Source organism: Oncorhynchus nerka, linkage group LG6 (assembly GCF_034236695.1).
Source record: "Oncorhynchus nerka isolate Pitt River linkage group LG6, Oner_Uvic_2.0, whole genome shotgun sequence".
NCBI lineage: Eukaryota > Metazoa > Chordata > Actinopteri > Salmoniformes > Salmonidae > Oncorhynchus > Oncorhynchus nerka.
In genome coordinates this window covers 33,685,782-33,706,851 of record NC_088401.1, presented here as the reverse complement: position 1 = coordinate 33,706,851, position 21,070 = coordinate 33,685,782, and the positions used below count along the sequence as shown (strand labels likewise).

Below are 21,070 nucleotides of genomic sequence, written 5' to 3'. Positions count from 1 at the left end.
AGTAATAGAGTGGAGGAGTTGATTTCTGCTCTCACTGTCAACCCCTCAGATAGGCAATCATAGCCCAGACAGGTAACCATCTGAAACATCATTACTCAGTTTGAGGATGTCTCAGAGGGCTGTGATGGCGTTTTTGACCCCGGTATGTGTGTGTAGAAATGGTAATCGATATTGTTATTGTAAAATATATAGCTTTCTTTACATTTCCTTAGTATATCAGGTATTTTTTTTAAATATATTTTGTGATAAAATAAAGAAAAGTTTGTGCCTCATTTGCATATATACACTGGGTGTATTTCCCACATGAATAAATTCATATAAATTGGTGGAACAGGGCTGCAACCACAACACACCTGCCGTGTCTAGGCCTACCTGCACTCACCTGCCGTGTCTAGGCCTACCTGCACTCACCTGCCGTGTCTAGGCCTACCTGTACTCACCTGCCGTGTCTAGGCCTACCTGCACTCACCTGCCGTGTCTAGGCCTACCTGCACTCACCTGCCGTGTCTAGGCCTACCTGTACTCACCTGCCGTGTCTAGGCCTACCTGCACTCACCTGCCGTGTCTAGGCCTACCTGTACTCACCTGCCGTGTCTAGGCCTACCTGCACTCACCTGCCGTGTCTAGGCCTACCTGCACTCACCTGCCGTGTCTAGGCCTACCTGCACTCACCTGCCGTGTCTAGGCCTACCTGTACTCACCTGCCGTGTCTAGACTGCCTCATTAATTACTGTTGTCACATTCTCTTGCATAATTCAACAAGTGTGTCAAGAGAAGGATACCCACGCATTTAAAAATCTAAACTCTTGGCTCTAGATTACACCCATCTATACATACTTTACATTGTTTGCAAGATTAGACATTTTTATTTATTTCACCTTTTATTTAACCAGTCAGGCTAGTTCTCATTTACAACTGCGACCTGGCCAAGACAAAGCAAAGCAGTGTGACACAGACAACAACACAGAGTTACACATGGAGTAAACAATAAACAAGCCAATGACACAGAAGAGACAAATAAAGTCTATGTACATTGTGTGCAAAAGGCATGAGGAGGTAGGCAATAAATAGGCCATAGGAGCAAATAATTACAATTTAGTGGATGAACACTGGAGTGATAAATGAGCAGATGATGATGTGCAAGTAGAGATATTGGTGTGCAAAAGAGCAGAAAAGTAAATAAAATAAAAACAGTATGGGGATGAGGTAGGTAGATTGGGTGGGCTATTTACAGATGGACTATGTACAGCTGCAGCAATCGGTTAGCTGCTCAGAAAGTTGATGTTTAAAGTTGGTGAGGGAAATAAAAGTCTCAACTTCAGTGATTTTTGAAATTCGTTCCAGTCACTGGCAACAGAGAACTGGAAGGAAAGGCGGCCAAATGAGGTGTTGGCTTTGTGGATGATCAGTGAGATATACCTGCTGGAACGTATGCTATGGGTGGGTGTTGTTATCGTGACCAGTGAACTGAGATAAGCTTTACCTAGCATAGACTTATAGATGACCTGGAGCCAGTGGGTCTAGCGACGAATATGTTGTGGGGCCAGCCGACAATAGCATACAGGTCACAGTGGTGGGTGGTATAAGGTGATTTGGTAACAAAATGGATGGCACTGTGATAGACTGCATCCAGTTTGATGAGTAGAGTATTGGAAGCTATTTTGTAGACGACATCGCCGAAGTCGAGGATCGGTAGGATAGTCCGTTTTACTAGGCTAAGTTTGGCGGCGTGAGTGAAGGAGGCTTTGTTGTGAAATAGAAAGCCGATTCTAGATTTGATTTTGGATTGGAGATGTTTAATATGAGTCTGGAAGGAGAGTTTACAGTCTAACCAGACACCTAGGTATTTATAGTTGTCCACATATTCTAGGTCGGAACCGTCCAGGGTGGTGATGCTAGTCGGGCGGGCGGGTGCGGGCAGCAAACGGTTGAAAAGCATGCATTTGGCTTTACTAGTGTTTAAGAGCAGTTGGAGGCCACGGAAGGAGTGTTGTATGGCATTGAAGCTCATTTGGAGGTTAGTTAGCACAGTGTCCAAGGAAGGGCCATAAGTATACAGAATGGTGTTGTCTGCGTAGAGGTGGATCAGGGAATCGCCCGCAGCAAGAGTGACATCATTGATATATACAGAGAAAAGAGTCAGCCCGAGAATTGAACCCTGTGGCACCCCCATAGAGACTGCCAGAGGTCCGGACAACATTCCCTCCGATTTGACACACTGAACTCTGTCTGCAAAGTAGTTGGTGAACCAGGCGAGGCAGTCATTAGAAAAACCAAGGCTATTGAGTCTGCCAATAAGAATACGGTGATTGACAGAGTCGAAAGCCTTGGCCAAGTCGATGAAGACGGCTGCACAGTACTGTCTTTTATCGATGGCAGTTATGATATCGTTTAGTACCTTGAGCGTGGCTGAGGTGCACCCGTGACCGACTCGGAAACCAGATTGCACAGCGAAGAAGGTATGGTGGGATTCGAAATGGTCAGTTATCTGTTTTTTAGCTTGGCTTTCGAAGACTTTAGATAGGCAAGGGCAGGATGGATATAGGTCTGTAACAGTTTGGGTTTAGAGTGTCACCCCCTTTGACGAGGGGGATGACCGCGTCAGCTTTCCAATCTTTAGGGATCTTGGGCGATACGAAAGAGAGGTTGAACAGGTTGGTAATAGGGTTTGCAACAATGGCGGCGGATAGTTAATCTGAGTGTTCATTTTCAGAAGTTGATTTCATTTTAGCGCATTTGATTTGTAAACCTTTCAACTGTATTAAATCATTTGTTTTTTCAATTGGGGTGGCAGGTAGCCTAGTGGTTAGAGCGTTGGGCTAGTAACCGAAAGGTTGGTGGATTGAATTCCCGAGCTGACAAGGTAAAAATCTGTTGCTCTGCCCCTGAACAAGGTAGTTAACCCACTGTTCTTAGGCCATCATTGTAAATAAGAATTTGTTCTTATTAACTGACTTGCCTAGTTAAATAAACATTAAAGCAAATATATATATATATATATATATATATATATATATATAGTTTTTAATTGCACAAAAAATCAACACCAACTCAAATAAAGTTACCTTTCTTGTGATGTAATTGCCGAGCTGGTGCGTTAAATCCCAGACGAAGCATTGGCATTCTTATAAATGCATCACAAGCCAATGTATTCCACTGAGCCCACTTCAGCCATTACCAGTGTGTTTGACAGGTCATTACAAACTTTGCGCGGTCACTACGTTAACGGGAAAAAACTAAGCAAGAGTCACTTCAGTAAAATGAAAGCCATCAATCCAGTGATATTTAAGTGGATTTTCAGATGGCTAAAAAGGAGTGATCCTCAGGTGGGCATGCACGTTGCTAGTGTGTGTGTGTGCACGTATGTGTGGCTGTACTGTACGTGTACGTGTGTGCCTGTGTCTGTGCATGTGTTTGTGACTCACAGGGTGTGGTCGATGACTGGCCGGTGGTACTGCTCTCCGAGGTGTACGGTGTTTCCCTGGTCAGGGAGCCAGCGGAATGAATGGAGCAGGACAGAGGGAGCAGGACTGACCCTCTCCCAGCCACATGCAACACCCCCCTCAAAATCACATACCTCCTTTACTGGGGGACACACAGAAAGAAAGAAAGAAAGAAAGAAAGAAAGAAAGAAAGAAAGAAAGAAAGAAAGAAAGAAAGAAAGAAAGAAAGAAAGAAAGAAAGAAAGAAAGAAAGAAAGAAAGAAAGAAAGAAAGAAAGAAAGAAAGAAAGAAAGAAAGAAACAAACAAACAAACAAACAAACAAACAAACAAACAAACAAACAAACAAACAAACAAACAAACAAACAAACAAACAAACAAACAAACAAACAAACAAACAAACATTAGACAATACCTATGGTCTTTGAAAATTATGAACAATTATATTTCTGATTCAAGACAATTCTAGTGGTCTCTGTCTTCTCTGTGGATGAAGAGAGTACACAGCAAGGACAGAAATAGGGTGGGAGAGAAAGAGAGAGAAGGGAAAGAGTCCAATAATCAAATCCTGGTCAAATCACAGCCCAGGGGCCATATGTATCAAGCAGATTTGCCTTTGAGACACACAGTTGAAAAGTTTAAATGGAGAGGCAAGACCTTATCCTATATACACACGGTCCATGATCTGAGGGAACAAGGTCACTACCCACCACAGTGCTGTTCATCCAACCCATCGGAGCAGTCATGTCTAAAGTCACACACCCTGCTCTGGTCCACACACTCTCCGTGCGCACCACACACAAACTTCCCCTCTGGGCAGATGTGGGGCTGGACTGTAGGGGCTTCCGTCGGGGGGAAGGGGGTGGTGGGGCTCACTGAGGGCAAGTCCCCTGAAACAAACAAATACACACAACACATCCAACAAACTGTAACTCGATCTAGAGTGGGACACAGTTTTACATGCTGGTGGTAAGGTATAACTACAATCGGAAATCTTCCTGAAGAAAAATGGTGTGCTTACCTCAGCTGTCCCAAAAATGTTTTATGGCAGGGGAAGTGGTCTAAATAATAATAATAAATGTTGAATATTGTTGAATGAGGGTCTTGCTGAAGTATGTATACTAATTACCATTATAGAGCACACAGTCCAGGAAGGACAGGTCATCAATGGCGATGTCTCCATTGAAGTCATCACCGACTGTGCCCTCGACCAGAATCTGCCAACACAAGCAACAATGTATGGCTCTGTGTGTGTGTATGTTTGTTTTCCATCTAAGTGCAGTGTGTGATACTGTACTTTATGGTAGTGTCCCAAATGGCAACTGATTCCCTATGTAGTGAACAGCAATATGGGCATTGGTCAATAGAAGTGCACTACAAAGGGAATAGAGTGTAATTTGAGATGCAGCCATATGTCCCTTTCAGCCTCCTCAGCAGGTTCAGCCTATAGCCTGGTAACTGTCGCTCTACCAGGAGAGCAGCACAGTACGGAGAACAATTTACCTCAGAACACAGTTGTAGATTGTCGTTTCAGCATAAACCCAAAACGCTGAGTCCTGAGCAAGTCAAGCACTACAACCAGAGATGTAGTGCTGTTGTAGCGCGGGGGAGTGGCACTCCCTCACTATTTCCTATTAGAGAATACATGAAGCTGGTACAAATATTTCTGGAAAATAGATTCCGATAAATTCTAAATAAATACTGTTTAATTACCACAAAAATTCCATGAAAACGGTAGAATGGCAGACTAAATAAATGTGTAGACTATAGCAGCCTATAGGTAGGTAAATGGTGATTTCTTCCTTGTCTTTCTCTCTCTCTCTCTCTCTCTCTCTCTGGGCCAAATGAGTTGGCCAAATCCGATGTAAGAAGAACCGTTAAAGACAGAAACCTCTATCAGGGGTTGCTAAAACGGCTGTCCTCAAAACAGTTTTTTTTATGGACTTGGGTTCATGTCGTACGCACCTGAACTCGCCCAACTGTCCATGTGCAAAAATACTGATCCACCATATGAACCTTACCATCATACCCATGTGATTTAGGATCCAAATTCACTGCCTGTCCTTTCTGCACCAGGGATCGAAGGGGGCTCAAATCACTCAATAACCTTCATGAAGATTTGACCTACATCTAATAGTCCTACTCATCACTTATTTGTATTGTTACTATTATTACAAATAGAAGATTATCACTTCTCACAACGGTGATCATTTACAAGATCACACGATTCATTATTATTTTACATAACAGTACCGAACATATTATATACCTCCTCAGTCATTTCTTATCTGAAACTGAATAGTAAAAAAAATAACTACTCATGAGGCCAAAACTCAACAACGCGCGGCACTAGGCAGGATATGCAGTGCATTCGGACAGTATTCAGACACCTTGACTTTTTCCACATTTTGTTAGCTTTCAATCTACAAACAATACCCCATAATGAAAGCAAAAGCAAAAGTATTCAGACCCTTTATTTAGTACTTTGTTGAAGCACCTTCAGCAGCGATTATGGCCTTGAGTCTTCTTGGGTATGACGCTACAAGCTTGGCACACCTGTATTTGGGGAGTTTCTCCCATTCTTCTCTGCACATACTCTCAAGCTCTGTCAGGTTGGATGGGGAGCGTTGCTGCACAGCTATTTTCAGGTCTCTTCAGAGATGTTTAATCGTGTTCAAGTCCGGGCTCTGGCTGGGTCACTCAAGGACATTCAGAGACTTGTCCCGAACCCACTCCTGCGTTGTCTAGTCTGTGTGCTTATGGTCATTGTCCTGTTTGAAGGTGAACCTTTGCCCCAGTCTGACTTCCTGAGCGCTCTGTACTTTTCTCCGTTCATCTTTTCGATCCTGACTAGTCTCCCAGTCCCTGCCGCTGAAAAACATCCCCACAGCGTGAACCACCACCATGGTTCACTGTAGGGATGGTGCCAGGTTTATTCCAGACATGACGCTTGGCATTCAGGCCAAATAGTTCAATCTTGGTTTCATCAAACCAGAGAATCTTGTTTCTCATGGACTGAGAGTCTTTAGGTGCCTTTTGGCAAACTCCAAGAGGGCTGTCATGTGCCTTTTACTGAAGAGTGTCTTATTTCTGGTCACTCTACCATAAAGGCCTGATTGGTGAAGTGCTGCAGAGATGGTTGTACTCCTGGAAGGTTCTCCCATCTCCACAGAGAAACTCTAGAGCTCTGTTAGAGTGAACATTGGGTTTTTGGTCACCTCCCTGACGAAGGTCCTTCTCCCCCGATTGCTCAGTTTGGCCGGGCAGCCAGCTCTAGGAAGAGTCTTGGCGGCTCCAAACTTCTTCCATTTAAGAATGATGGAGGCCACTGTGTTCTTGGGGACCTTCAATGCTGCAGACATTTTTTGGTAACCTTCCCCAGATCTGTGCCTCGACACAATCCTGTCGCGGATCTCTATGGACAATTCCTTCGACCTCATGGAATGTTTTTTGCTCTGAAATGCACTGTCAACTGTGGGACCTAATATATACAGGTGTGTGCCTTTCCAAATCATGTCAAATCAATTGAATTTACCACAGGTGGACTCCAATCAAGTTGTAGAAACATCTCAAGGATGATCAATGGAAACAGGACACACCTGAGCTCAATTTCGTGTCTCATAGCAAAGGGTTTGAATACTTATGTAAATAAGGTATTTCTGTTTTTGTTTTTTTACATTTGCAAAAAAAAAAAATCTAAAAGCCTGTTTTCACTTTGTCATTTGGGGTATTGTGAGTAGGTTGATGAAGAAAAAGAATGTATTTAATCCATTTTAGAATCAGGCCGTAACACAACAAAAAGTCAAGGGTCTGAATACTCTCCAATGCACTGTATGCTTTGATCGAAACAAAATAGGCCTACGAGAAAGGATCATAGTTTGATAACGCCATATGCTTTAATTCGCTCACAAAACAGTCATTCAAAATCTAAATGCGTATTCCCATGAAACTGATCGAGATCAAATGATTGGCATGCAGTTTAACTTGGTGTTTGAGGGAATTAAAAATGTAAATGTTCTTGTGACAATACGTGTGGGCATAGGCAGACATTGCAATTGGAGGATGCATTTTATGCATAGACCAATTCTACAATGATATTCAATAGGCTACAGATTTTGATTCAGAAATGATTAAGTAATTATGTTTTTATTGCGCTCCCTCACCTAAAATAAATTGTACTACACCATTTACTCCAACGCCTCTCTTCAAATCCAATTAACTGGTAGCTAGCAAGCTAATGAAAAAACTCCCCCACTGACCACCCCCAGGTCTGTTCTATACTGGACAAAAATATAAACGCAACATGTAAAGTATTGGTCCCATGTTTCATGAGCTGAAATAAAAGATCCCAGAAATGTTCCATACGCACAAAAAGCTTATTTCTCTCAAATGTTGTTTACATCCCTGTTAGTGAGCATTTCTCCTTTATCAAGATAATCCATCCATCTGACAGGTGTGGCATATCAAGAAGCTGATTAAACAGCAGGATCATTACACAGGTGCACCTTGTGCTCTAAAATGTGCAGTTTTGTCACACAACACAATGCCACAAATGTCTCAAATGTCGAAGGAGTGTGCAATTGGCATGCTGACTGTAGGAATGTCCACCAGAGCTGTTGCCAGAGAATGTAATGTTCATTTCTCTACCCTAAGCCACCTTCAATGTAGTTTTAGAGAATTTGGCAGTACATATAACCGGTCTCCCAACCACAGACCATGTGTTTGGCGATTTGTGGGCGAACAGTTTACTGATGTCAACGTTGTGACCAGAGTGCCCCATTGTGGCGGTGGGGTTATGGTATTGGTAGGCATAAGCTACGAACAACGAATACTATTGCATTTTATCTATGGCAATTTGAATGCACAAAAATACTGTGACGAGATCTTGAGGCCAATTGTGAGGCCCATTTTTTTTTAAAGGTATCTGTGACCAACAGATGCATATCTGTATTCCCAGTCATGTGAAATCCGTAGATTAGAATCTAGTGAATTCATTTCAACCGACTGATTTCCTCATATGAACTGAAACTTAGTGAAGTCTTTGAAATTGTTGCATGTTCCATTTATATTTTTGTTCAGTATATTAGAATTCCACACAGTGAGAATTATACCGTGACATTTGGGGGAGCCTATTGGGCCTAATAGTAAAGACATCATCTCTCTCACCAACTTCAAACATCTGCTATCTGAGCAGCTAACCGATCGCTGCAGCTGTACATAGTCAATCGGCAAATAGCCCACCCATTTTTACCTACCTCATCCCCATACTGTTTTTATTTATTTACTTTTCTGCTCTTTTGCACACCAATATCTCTACCTGTACATGACCATCTGATCCTTTATCACTCCAGTGTTAATCTGCAAAATTGTAATAATTCGCCTACCTCCTCATGCCTTTTGCACACAATGTATATAGACTCCCCTTTTTTCTTCCTTTTGTGTTATTGACTTAATTGCTTACTCCATGTGTAACTCTGTGTTGTTGTCTGCTCATACTGCTATGCTTTATCTTGGCCAGGTCGCAGTTGCAAATGAGAACTTGTTCTCAACTAGCCTACCTGGTTAAATAAAGGTGAAATAAAATCAAATAAAAAACATAATTTAACAGTAAACATGTATTACATATTAATGTGGCATGAACACAACCAGTCATGATGTTTTCATCCGAATGTGAAACAAATCACTTCAAAAAGTAGGCTACCTGCGGCTGTGCACGTTCGTCCATAATTCCAGCATACAAACAGTTACAAACACCATAAGGGTGAGTGAGTTAGTTACAAACTCCATAAGTGTAATGACATTTGGTGATTGTCTTTAAGCCTACTACAGTGGTGTGTATTCATGGATGCCACAGGAAGCCATGCTTCCCCAAAAAATGTGAACAACAAATAAAGTATGGAAGAACGTTTTATAATTTTCCTTCAATTTGAAAGTGGCTCAATCTATCTCACTGGAGAGGTGAATTGTCATACTCTTTTTGGCCAGACAGTATCAGATACTGTGCATGGGCTACACATACTGAGACAAGGGGGCGCTGTTTCGCTTGCTCAAACCTCGGTGAGGTAGATGCATCTTGCTGTCGGTGCGCGTCCCGGTCAAATTATCAATATTTAGAGACCGCCCCCAAAGTTTGACTTTTGTTGAGTTTAGAGGAACTCATGTCTCATTCAGCAGATCTTACCTCTCCCTTTCTCCCCTGTAATTCGGACTGATAGAGCAACATGTGAGTGAGTGAGTGAGTGAGTGAGTGAGTGAGTGAGTGAGTGAGTGAGTGAGTGAGTGAGTGAGTGAGTGAGTGAGTGAGTGAGTGAGCGAGCGAGTGAGTGGAGTGAGTGAGTGGAGTGAATCTCCTCCCCTCTTAGAGGGCTGCTTTTACACATCCTACAGCTCACCTCAGGCCTGAGCCAATTAATCTGGACTGTTAGTTGTATGTGAGCTGGAATAAACCCAAGTTTATTGGACAGAGGGGAGATATGCCGAGTCTAGGGAAGAACGTGACAACCCCTGACTACAGCATATTAGCTAGTAACTTAATCAGGCCCTCTTTGCTTCAGTGCAATTAAGCCTTGTTCACACCGCAGACCTTAATGCTCAAATCAGTTTTGTTTTTCAAATCTGTTTTGAAATACTGACTGCCCAAGCAGCAAGTTACAAGTGACCAAATTGGATTTGTGTGTGTGTGTTCAGACAGCAGTCATTTGCTATCATGGCTACGCTAGTTGTCATAGTAACAATGGGTGTGTGCACAGAAGTGTAGGTTGATTGGTGGTGGTGCTCATCACTCAGAGGTTATGTAGCATGCCTGCCATGAATGCCTGCCATGGACGCTTCCCAGTTGTTTTGAGTGTTCAAAATCATAGTGTAAGGGGGGATCACGGGACTCTTGAACGATATGGCCGCATGAACTGAGAGTTCCGCACAAGTCATTTCCAATTCTTAATCTTACCTCCACTTCAAGTTAAACCCCGTTATCTATAGTCAAAATAGCCATGGCGGCTACAAAAGGCAACGTTACATGTGCCAGTTTAACCCGGACTCGAGCAATAGCCACCGAAAAAGCCTCCAAGAAACAGCTAGCTTCAGAAAAAAACTAGCGCCATTAGCCAGGAGCGTGAGAACACGTCCCTTCCCAACGCCCAACAACTGCCAACCTCATCCTCTGATGAAGACATCCTTTTATTTATTTTTTATTTTGGCTGCGAGAGGAATATGCCCTATAGCCTAACCTAGGCCTCCTAACGTTTTAGCCTTCTTTTATTTCACCTTTAATGTGAAGTGAGACAATGAACCATTTACAGTGTGCTATCTTGTCCGTAGAACATGTAGACTATTTGGGAGACACATCAACAGGAGGATCAGTGTTGTCAAGTTAATGTTTATGTGTATGATTGCCTTTTTATTCTGTTGATATAACAAATAACTTATCCTATAGATTCCTCTTATGGATTTGTTCCCTCATTTCTGTTTTTTTTTTTATTGAACCTTTATTTAACTAGGCAAGTCAGTTAAAGAACAAATTCTTATTTACAATGACGACCTACACCGGCCAAACCTGGACGACGCTGGACCAATTGTATGCCGCCCTATGGGACTCCCAGTCACGGCCGGTTGGGATATAGCCTGGATTCGAATCAGTGTGTCTGCAGTGACGGGGGGTGAGAGGGATTACTTTATCCTATCCTAGGTATTCCTTAAAGAGGTGGGGTTTCAGGTGTCTCCGGAAGGTGGTGATTGACTCCGCTGTCCTGGCGTCGTGAGGGAGTTTGTTCCACCATTGGGGGGCCAGAGCAGGAAACAGTTTTGACTGGGCTGAGCGGGAACTGTACTTCCTCAGTGGTAGGGAGGCGAGCAGGCCAGAGGTGGATGAACGCAGTGCCCTTGTTTGGGTGTAGGGCCTGATCAGAGCCTGGAGGTACTGAGGTGCCGTTCCCCTCACAGCTCCGTAGGCAAGCACCATGGTCTTGTAGCGGATGCGAGCTTCAACTGGAAGCCAGTGGAGAGAGCGGAGGAGCGGGGTGACGTGAGAGAACTTGGGAAGGTTGAACACCAGACGGGCTGCGGCGTTCTGGATGAGTTGTAGGGGTTTAATGGCACAGGCAGGGAGCCCAGCCAACAGCGAGTTGCAGTAATCCAGACGGGAGATGACGAGTGCCTGGATTAGGACCTGCGCCGCTTCCTGTGTGAGGCAGGGTCGTACTCTGCGGATGTTGTAGAGCATGAACCTACAGGAACGGGCCACCGCCTTGATGTTAGTTGAGAACGACAGGGTGTTGTCCAGGATCACGCCAAGGTTCTTAGCGCTCTGGGAGGAGGACACAATGGAGTTGTCAACCGTGATGGCGAGATCATGGAACGGGCAGTCCTTCCCGGGAGGAAGAGCAGCTCCGTCTTGCCGAGGTTCAGCTTGAGGTGGTGATCCGTCATCCACACTGATATGTCTGCCAGACATGCAGAGATGCGATTCGCCACCTGGTCATCAGAAGGGGGAAAGGAGAAGATTAATTGTGTGTCGTCTGCATAGCAATGATAGGAGAGACCATGTGAGGTTATGACAGAGCCAAGTGACTTGGTGTATAGCGAGAATAGGAGAGGGCCTAGAACAGAGCCCTGGGGGACACCAGTGGTGAGAGCACGTGGTGTGGAGACGGATTCTCGCCACGCCACCTGGTAGGAGCGACCTGTCAGGTAGGACGCAATCCAGCGTGGGCCGCGCCGGAGATGCCCAACTCGGAGAGGGTGGAGAGGAGGATCTGATGGTTCACAGTATCGAAGGCAGCCGATAGGTCTAGAAGGATGAGAGCAGAGGAGAGAGAGTTAGCTTTAGCAGTGCGGAGCGCCTCCGTGATACAGAGAAGAGCAGTCTCAGTTGAATGACTAGTCTTGAAACCTGACTGATTAGGATCAAGAAGGTCATTCTGAGAGAGATAGCGGGAGAGCTGGCCAAGGACGGCACGTTCAAGAGTTTTGGAGAGAAAAGAAAGAAGGGATACTGGTCTGTAGTTGTTGACATCGGAGGGATCGAGTGTAGGTTTTTTCAGAAGGGGTGCAACTCTCGCTCTCTTGAAGACGGAAGGGACGTAGCCAGCGGTCAGGGATGAGTTGATGAGCGAGGTGAGGTAAGGGAGAAGGTCTCCGGAAATGGTCTGGAGAAGAGAGGAGGGGATAGGGTCAAGCGGGCAGGTTGTTGGGTGGCCGGCCGTCACAAGACGCGAGATTTCATCTGGAGAGAGAGGGGAGAAAGAGGTCAGAGCACAGGGTAGGGCAGTGTGAGCAGAACCAGCGGTGTCGTTTGACTTAGCAAACGAGGATCGGATGTCGTCGACCTTCTTTTCAAAATGGTTGACGAAGTCATCTGCAGAGAGGGAGGAGGGGGGGAGGAGGATTCAGGAGGGAGGAGAAGGTTGCAAAGAGCTCCCTAGGGTTAGAGGCAGATGCTTGGAATTTAGAGTGGTAGAAAGTGGCTTTAGCAGCAGAGACAGAAGAGGAAAATGTAGAGAGGAGGGAGTGAAAGGATGTCAGGTCCGCAGGGAGGCGAGTTTTCCTCCATTTCCGCTCGGCTGCCCGGAGCCCTGTTCTGTGAGCTCGCAATGAGTCGTCGAGCCACGGAGCGGGAGGGGAGGACCGAGCCGGCCTGGAGGATAGGGGACATAGAGAGTCAAAGGATGCAGAAAGGGAGGAGAGGAGGGTTGAGGAGGCAGAATCAGGAGATAGGTTGGAGAAGGTTTGAGCAGAGGGAAGAGATGATAGGATGGAAGAGGAGAGAGTAGCGGGGGAGAGAGAGCGAAGGTTGGGACGGCGCGATACCATCCAGTAGGGGCAGTGTGGGAAGTGTTGGATGAGAGCGAGAGGGAAAAGGATACAAGGTAGTGGTCGGAGACTTGGAGGGGAGTTGCAATGAGGTTAGTGGAAGAACAGCATCTAGTAAAGATGAGGTTGAGCGTATTTCCTGCCTTGTGAGTAGGGGGAAGGTGAGAGGGTGAGGTCAAAAAGAGGAGAGGAGTGGAAAGAAGGAGGCAGAGAGGAATGAGTCAAAGGTAGACGTGGGGAGGTTAAAGTCGCCCAGAACTGTGAGAGGTGAGCCGTCCTCAGGAAAGGAGCTTATCAAGGCATCAAGCTCATTGATGAACTCTCCGAGGGAACCTGGAGGGCGCTAAATGATGAGGATGTTAAGCTTGAAAGGGCTGGTAACTGTGACAGCATGGAATTCAAAGGAGGCGATAGACAGATGGGTAAGGGGAGAAAGAGAGAATGACCACTTGGGAGAGATGAGGATCCCGGTGCCACCACCCCGCTGACCAGAAGCTCTCGGGGTGTGCGAGAACACGTGGGCGGACGAAGAGAGAGCAGTAGGAGTAGCAGTGTTATCTGTGGTGATCCATGTTTCCGTCAGTGCCAAGAAGTCGAGGGACTGGAGGGAGGCATAGGCTGAGATGAACTCTGCCTTGTTGGCCGCAGATCGGCAGTTCCAGAGGCTACCGGAGACCTGGAACTCCACGTGGGTCGTGCGCGCTGGGACCACCAGATTAGGGTGGCCGCGGCCACGCGGTGTGGAGCGTTTGTATGGTCTGTGCAGAGAGGAGAGAACAGGGATAGACAGACACATAGTTGACAGGCTACACAAGAGGCTACGCTAATGCAAAGGAGATTGGAATGACAAGTGGATTACACGTCTCGAGTGTTCAGAAAGTTAAGCTTACGTAGCAAGAATCTTATTGACTAAAATGATTAAAATTATACAGTACTGCTGAAGTAGGCTAGCTGGCAGAGGCTGCGTTGTTGACTATGTAGGCTAGCTGGCAGTGTCTGCGTTGTTGACACTACACTAATCAAGTCGTTCCGTTGAGTGTAATAGTTTCTACTGTGCTACTGTGCTGCTATTCGGGGCTAGCTGGCTAGCTAGCAGTGTTGATTACGTTACGTTGCGTTAAAAGAACGACAATAGCTGGCTAGCTAACCTAGGAAATCGCTCAAGACTTCACAATTATCTTTGATACAAAGACGGCTATGTAGCTAGCTATGTAGCTAGCTACGATCAAACAAATCAAGCCGTTGTACTGTAATGAAATGAAATGAAAAATGTGATACTACCTGTGGAGCGAAGCGAAATGCGACCGGATTGTTGAGTGCGGAAGTTCTGTTCGGAAGACGTTGGCTAGCTGTTGGCTAGCTAGCAGTGTCTCCTACGTTAAGGACGACAAATAGCTGGCTAGCTAACCTCGGTAAATTAAGATAATCACTCTAAAACTACACACTCTAAACTACACAATTATCTTGGATACGAAGACAGCAAAGACAACTATGATGCAGTGCCTTAAACTGCATGCGCCACTCGGGATTAAGCCTATGTCCTTTGGAGGTTTTGGAGGATTTATTTGTAGGCCGGGCTATTGCTTTTATTTACTTTATTTCTCCCTCTCTTTTTAACTGTGGCCTGGACGGATGTCACTCAGTTAATGCGGGGCGGAGAGGATGAGGCATTGATCACATTTGTCGGAAACACAGAATTGCGACTAAGCTTGGGGTTAACAGATCCAACAGGAAACAGTATGTCGAGTTGTATGGGAATTCGGCTGGGGTGTTCAGAGATTGTTCTTTTTTTTTCATGTGATGGCAGCTGTAACTATTATCCACCTATATACCCAGAGATGACTTGCACTAGAGTTCTATAACTGTACAATGACTTTGATTAGTACCTTTAATCTACTGACATGGAACTGCCATAGGCCAGACATTGCGCTACGACAAGAGACCTCTGTGATGCCAGTTTAGCGAACACGCTAAACTGAGCAGAGCTTGGGTGGGACAGGTGTGTTTCGTTATCTTTCAAATCTAACAATATTAGATTTGAAAGAGGCACAGCCATATTTATCCATAAGCATGTTTCATTCTTAATTGACAAAAACACATCTGATCCAGAGGGAAGATTTCCTATAATAACTGGGTAACCAATTACTATCTTCAATATATACGCCCCCTTACACAGATACTCCCGCTTTCATGTCGAAAATGATAACCCTGTTCAATGAGCATTGCATTTCCTTTGGCGTGCTGGCTAAGAATTTGAATTGTACCTTCAACTCAACTCTGAACAAATCATCTCAAGTCCCCACCACAAACCCTAGATTGGCAAAGACGTTGAACTCTCTTACTAAAGAGAATGGGGACTGATAGATATCTGAAGAGAGACTAATAGCTCATCTATGGACGATACATACTACTCCAATGTCCATAACACCTACTCTCGTATAGAGTACATTTTTATCCCATAACTTCTGCCACTTGTACAATCGAACCCATAGCACTTTCAAATCACGCCTTTGTCCGCCTCTGCTTTGACCTCTGTAAAAACGTCCCAAGGTCAAAGAATTGGAAATTCAACACCTCCATTTTATAAAACAAAGCATTCCATACATTGGTCACTTCATGGATAGACAACTATACACAAGACAGCAAAGACTTTAATGTTTCTCCGGCCACAATGTGGGACGCTCCCAAAGCCACACTAAGAGGTCATCTATTTGCATATGCTTCCTCTAAGAAAATAGCAATGGAAGCACACAGGTTAGATTTTGAAAGGGAGCTGGAATGCTGCAAAAAAACATATATATATATATATATATATATATATATATATATATATATATATATAAACAACCAACAGACAGCTCCTCCTGGAGTCAACTAAAAGCAGCCAAAGCCAAACTAAACTTGGACTATACTCGAGAGATAAAAAAATATGTTTTCTTTACTAAACAGAAATACCATGAGTATAGCAACAAGCCTAGCAGATTGCCAATTTAAAACAGATCAGTTCAAGCATACAATCATGGCAATCCGAACAGAAGATGACAAGGTGACGTATGATCCAGATAAGATACATTTGACTTTTCATGATTTTTACTGCAAATTATATACTTCTGAGAGAAAACATACAGAAGCAGAACTCCATTCCTTCATAGAGGAATCTCGCTACCAAAACGATCGGAGACCGACCAAGAAGATCTCGACTCCCCCTTCACTCCTAAGGAGGTCCTAGAGGCAATTATTTCCATGCCACCTAGCAAGTCCCCAGGCCCAGACGGATTTCCCAGAGAGTTCTCCAAAGCTTTTTGGTCCCAGCTTAGCCCCATTTTCATGCCAACGCTGGATGATTTTTGTGAAAACTGAGCTGTCCCAGACTCTAGGTACACAGCTCGCATTACAGTGTTGCTCAAAAAAAGACAAGGACCCTCTATCCTGCTGGTACTTCTAGCCCATAAGCTTGTTTGTTTTCGATTACAAAATAATTACCAAATTGCTTGCCAAAAGACGAAACACTCTTCTTCCCAAAATAATAAAAGGGGACCAAACTGTCTTTTTAATATTATAGATCAGGTAAACGCACAAAAGACCCCTGTCCTGCTGGCTTCACTGAATGCTGAGAAGGCGTTTGACAGGATGGAGTGGAGCTTTCTGTTCTCCGTCTTAGAAAAGTTCAATATGGGCACCAAACTTTAGTAAATGGATTAAGTCCCTATATTCTCATTCAAATGCCATGGTGTCTACTAACGGTCTGAACTCTCACAGATTCCCTTTGAGATGTGGAACAAAACAAGAATGCTCGCTGTCCCCCTGCTCTACTTGTTGGGGGCGGAGTTGATGAGGAGCGATCCAAGTATTATGGGGGTTTCTGCAGGTGGCCTTCAGAACAAGATTTCCCTCTACGCGGATCATGTCCTGCTCTACATATCCAATCCTGAGAAATCCCACCCTCCCATTTTAGACACAATTGCTCACTACGGCAAGTTGTCAGGATTTAAGATATATTTGAACAAATCCATTGTTTTCCTTCTCAATCTTCGACTCACCAGCTCTATGAAGACACTCTTCCCGTTCCAATGGAAGACACAGGGGTTTCAATACCTTGGAATCTTTGTAACACCAGATCTGAATTGCCTTTTCAAGGAAAATTATCTCCCACTTCTGGATCGAATCAAGAATGATCTCCAAACCTGGATTTCCCTCCCAATTAGCTTAGTCGGAAGAATCAATGCTATCCGTATGAACATCCTCCCTAGATTGAACTATTTATTTCAGATGCTCCCATGTTATCTCCCAGTTTCTTTTTTCTAAACAACCAACCAACGTATCACCAAATTTATATGGGACAATAAAAAAACCTAGGATCAAGTTCTCTATTCTATCGAAACCTGACTCTAAGAGGGTTTTGCACTTCCCTGTCTTCAATTGTACTACAAATCCATTAACATGGATCACAAACAGACAAGACTCAATGTGGATTCAGATAAGAGGCCCAATCCTGTGGTCCATTGCCCCTAAGCTCAATTATATTCAGGAATAACTTTAACGAAGTAGGCAACATACCCAAAACCTTTGTGATTTACAACGTCCTACTAGCATGGAGGGACTGTAAAAACATACCTCGGCATTTCCTCACAGATATGCTCTCACTCACCTATAACATGCAACCCAAACTTGCCCAAAGCCCTGAGTGATGCCAACTTTCATCTTCGGCATACTCTCGGGATCAGGACCGTGTCAGACCTGTTTCATCAGAACACAACTATACTGAAATCCTTTCAAGAGTTCTGCAGTGAATTCAATGTGCCAAGATCCAATTTAAAACATATATCTTCATACTAGACATGTCATTTTCCTCATTCACTTCCAAGGGGAGCTATGGAGCTCAGCTGAATGAAGTTGAGACCCTTCTTGCTACAGCACAATCCACCAAAGGCAAAATTTACTATATCTATAGACTCCTTTCTGAGAATGTGGCCTCCTCCTTTACCCCTTTGAAAATAATCTGGGAAAAGGACCTTTGTCTGACTATCAGTGAAGAGTTGTGGGGCGGATGTTTGCGACAGGATATACTGCTCCTCTACTAAAATAAAAATGTTTTGTTTAATATATTTGTTTTTACAAATTTCTCTATAGAATGAATACAGACATTTCTCCTGATTGTAAAAGATGTACACCTGAAAGTGGACTTTGCTGTATATTCATGTGTTTTGGAGTTGTAGAGAGATTATCAGATTTTGGCAATCTATACATACTGCTGCACAGAAAATACTAGATGTACAGTTTGATATAACCCCGTGTCTCTATCTTCTCGATGCCCAACAGGACTTTGTTCTTGATCCAGACAGAGAAAATGTGTTTAGGACTATCACATACTATCATTATCTACTGTGGGCTTCTAATTCTTCTCCTACATTTAACATGTGGATTGACCAGACTGTTGATTTTCTTCCTCTTGGAAAGCTCACTTATGACCTCCACAAGAGACAGCCCAGGTTTGATAGACTCTGGTCTCCACTACCCAGCTATATTTCAAAATTGGACAGAGCGAATGGGGTGATTAGGGAAATGTGTGTATATACTGTAGATGTTGTGCGAGGTGTTGTCTCAGCTAAAGCTGGAAATAGCTATGATCACAGATAGTGCTGCTGCAAATATGTTGGTTTTGTTTGATTTATTTGATTATTTATGTCTGCCACATCTGTGGATGTGGAATGTGTTCTGTTTGTTAATAAAAAAATGTAATATTTTAAAAAGAAAATCATAGTGTAAGAACACTTTAAAAGCCTCAAAGGATAAAAATAAATAAATAAATAAAAATAAATAAATAAATAAAAATAAATAGCTAGCTAGGTAGCTGTTACGCTTTCTAGCACAATCACTAAATTGTTTATAAACAATTAACAAGCCCGTTAGCTACAACTTGTTCTTGTCAAAAATGTCAGACTAGCTAGCAAGCAACAGGATGTGCCAAATAACAGTCTAAAAGGACAAATCAATCAGATCAAGTTGCATGGCCAAGAATCAGATTTGTATCTGATTTCAAAACGACCTACAAAGGTGGTTTGAAATGTCCATTGAAATATCTGATTCAAATGTGCTTTTTTTGGCTATTCAGACAGCAGGAAAAGAACAGCTTCCAATCAGATATGCAAAAAAAAAAAATGCCAATGTGAACAAGGCTTTAGAACCACGAAGAACTCAAGTGAGGACTGTTTAACTACAGCATGCAATTTGTGTTGTCCGATTGGAAGTGAACAGTTGACCGACTGATGTCAATGTGGACTGTTTTCTGTTGAGTCTCAGAGCAGTGGCGGGTATCTCTTTAGGAGGTACAAGTGTGGTTTAGTAGCAGAAATACCACTAAACCAACCATCCCTCAGAAAGGCTCACCAGACAACAACATCAATAAACCATCACATATAAAGATTCTCTCTGGCACTAATTTGAAGAGTTTTGAATGAGTTACCTACAGGGTTGCAAAAGAGGGAACTTTCCCCAAATTCCCTGTTTTTCCAGAAATCCTGATTGGAGGATTCCCCAATTTCCTGCTTATTCCCTCCTGATTCCAGGAAACTTCCAATCTGGGATTTCTAGAAAACCTGGGAATTTTGGGAAAGTTTGCCAGAATTTTGCAACCCTAGTTACCTGGAAGGGCTTGGCGCTGTTGAGGTAGAGAGTTTTCCTGTGCCACAGGTTGCCCTGGTCGCCGTAGCGCACCCACAGCATGTGACCGTGTCCATGCTTGGTGGTCCTCATGTAAACAGCCAGGCGGAACGCATGAGACCCAAACATGTGGTAGTGGAAGCGGAACACACAGGGGTGGCGGGGGCCTGTGGCGATGCTGGGCATTCCGTTACCATGGTGGATGGTAGGCTGGAACACTGGGCTGACCAGCACAGCCGTGTCCTTAAACTCCTGGGGGGCAGAGGACTCGATGTACAGGTAGTGACCGTTGACGTTGCCCAGGGTATGGTCCTTCCAGGGGCCAGTTTGGAGGGTGGGCGTTGGTCCCTGGATGTGCGTCCAGTCAAAGATGTCACCTCCCTTGTGGCTCTGCTCCTGGGTCCAGCTACACAGTCCCTGTTCAAAGTCACAAATCAGCTCCGCGGCTGAGAGAGGAAGAGATGGAGAGGAAGACAATATTGACAGAGAGAAAGAATTTTCCTGTTATCGTCCCACAAAATATGGTGCTATAAGAGCAAAGTGCTTAGCCAAAATGTTCCTATTTTGTTGTATGTTCTAGTATCTCACACATGTACTGTACATTCTATTTTGATTGTATGGTTGCCTATGTGTCTGTCTGTGTGAGTATGACTCACAGCAGTCCTCCTCGTCCGAGCCATCCCCACAGTCGTCCACCAGGTCACAAAGCTGCAGGTGCTCCACACATGCCCGGCTCCGCAAGCAGTGGAAGTGGGTGTGGCTGGGGCACTGCCCCGCCTCCACCGCTGGGGGCAACAAGCAGTTCTGGAAGCTGATGTCGTCCAGGGCGGAGACTCCATCAAACACGCCCAGGCTGAGCTTAGCCAATAAGAACTGGAAGGGCTGAGTGATTCGGCCCAGCTGCACCGTGACCCGGTTCCAGTGGTTCCCTTGGTTATAGAGGGTTTGCCACAGCACGGTGGTGTTGTCCATGCCAGCGATACGCAGGTACATTTCTGCAGCCCCCACCGAGATGCCTGAGTTATAATGCCTGGGTGTGTGGGGGTAGAGAGGGATAATTGTTTGCGTCCCAAATGGCAAACTATTCCCTCTATAGTGTACTACTTGGCTCTGGTCAAAAGTAGTTCACTATGTAGGGAATAGGTTGCAATTTGGGACGCAC

The 21,070-nt window shown here is 44.3% G+C and overlaps 1 protein-coding gene across 3 annotated transcripts in view; it reads right to left on the bottom strand.

The window, feature by feature from the left end:
* Positions 1–21,070, bottom strand: part of malrd1 (MAM and LDL receptor class A domain containing 1) — a 132,443-nt gene that overhangs the window by 78,771 nt on the left and 32,602 nt on the right. For all 3 annotated transcript variants that reach the window (XM_029661494.2, XM_029661495.2, XM_029661496.2), the window contains exons 9-13: positions 20,565–20,938; positions 19,891–20,354; positions 4,571–4,658; positions 4,152–4,331; positions 3,426–3,585 (exon numbers count right to left, since the gene is read on the bottom strand). In XM_029661494.2, coding sequence (XP_029517354.1) covers positions 3,426–3,585; positions 4,152–4,331; positions 4,571–4,658; positions 19,891–20,354; positions 20,565–20,938 — 1,266 coding nt within the window. The remainder of the gene's footprint in view (positions 1–3,425; positions 3,586–4,151; positions 4,332–4,570; positions 4,659–19,890; positions 20,355–20,564; positions 20,939–21,070) is intronic.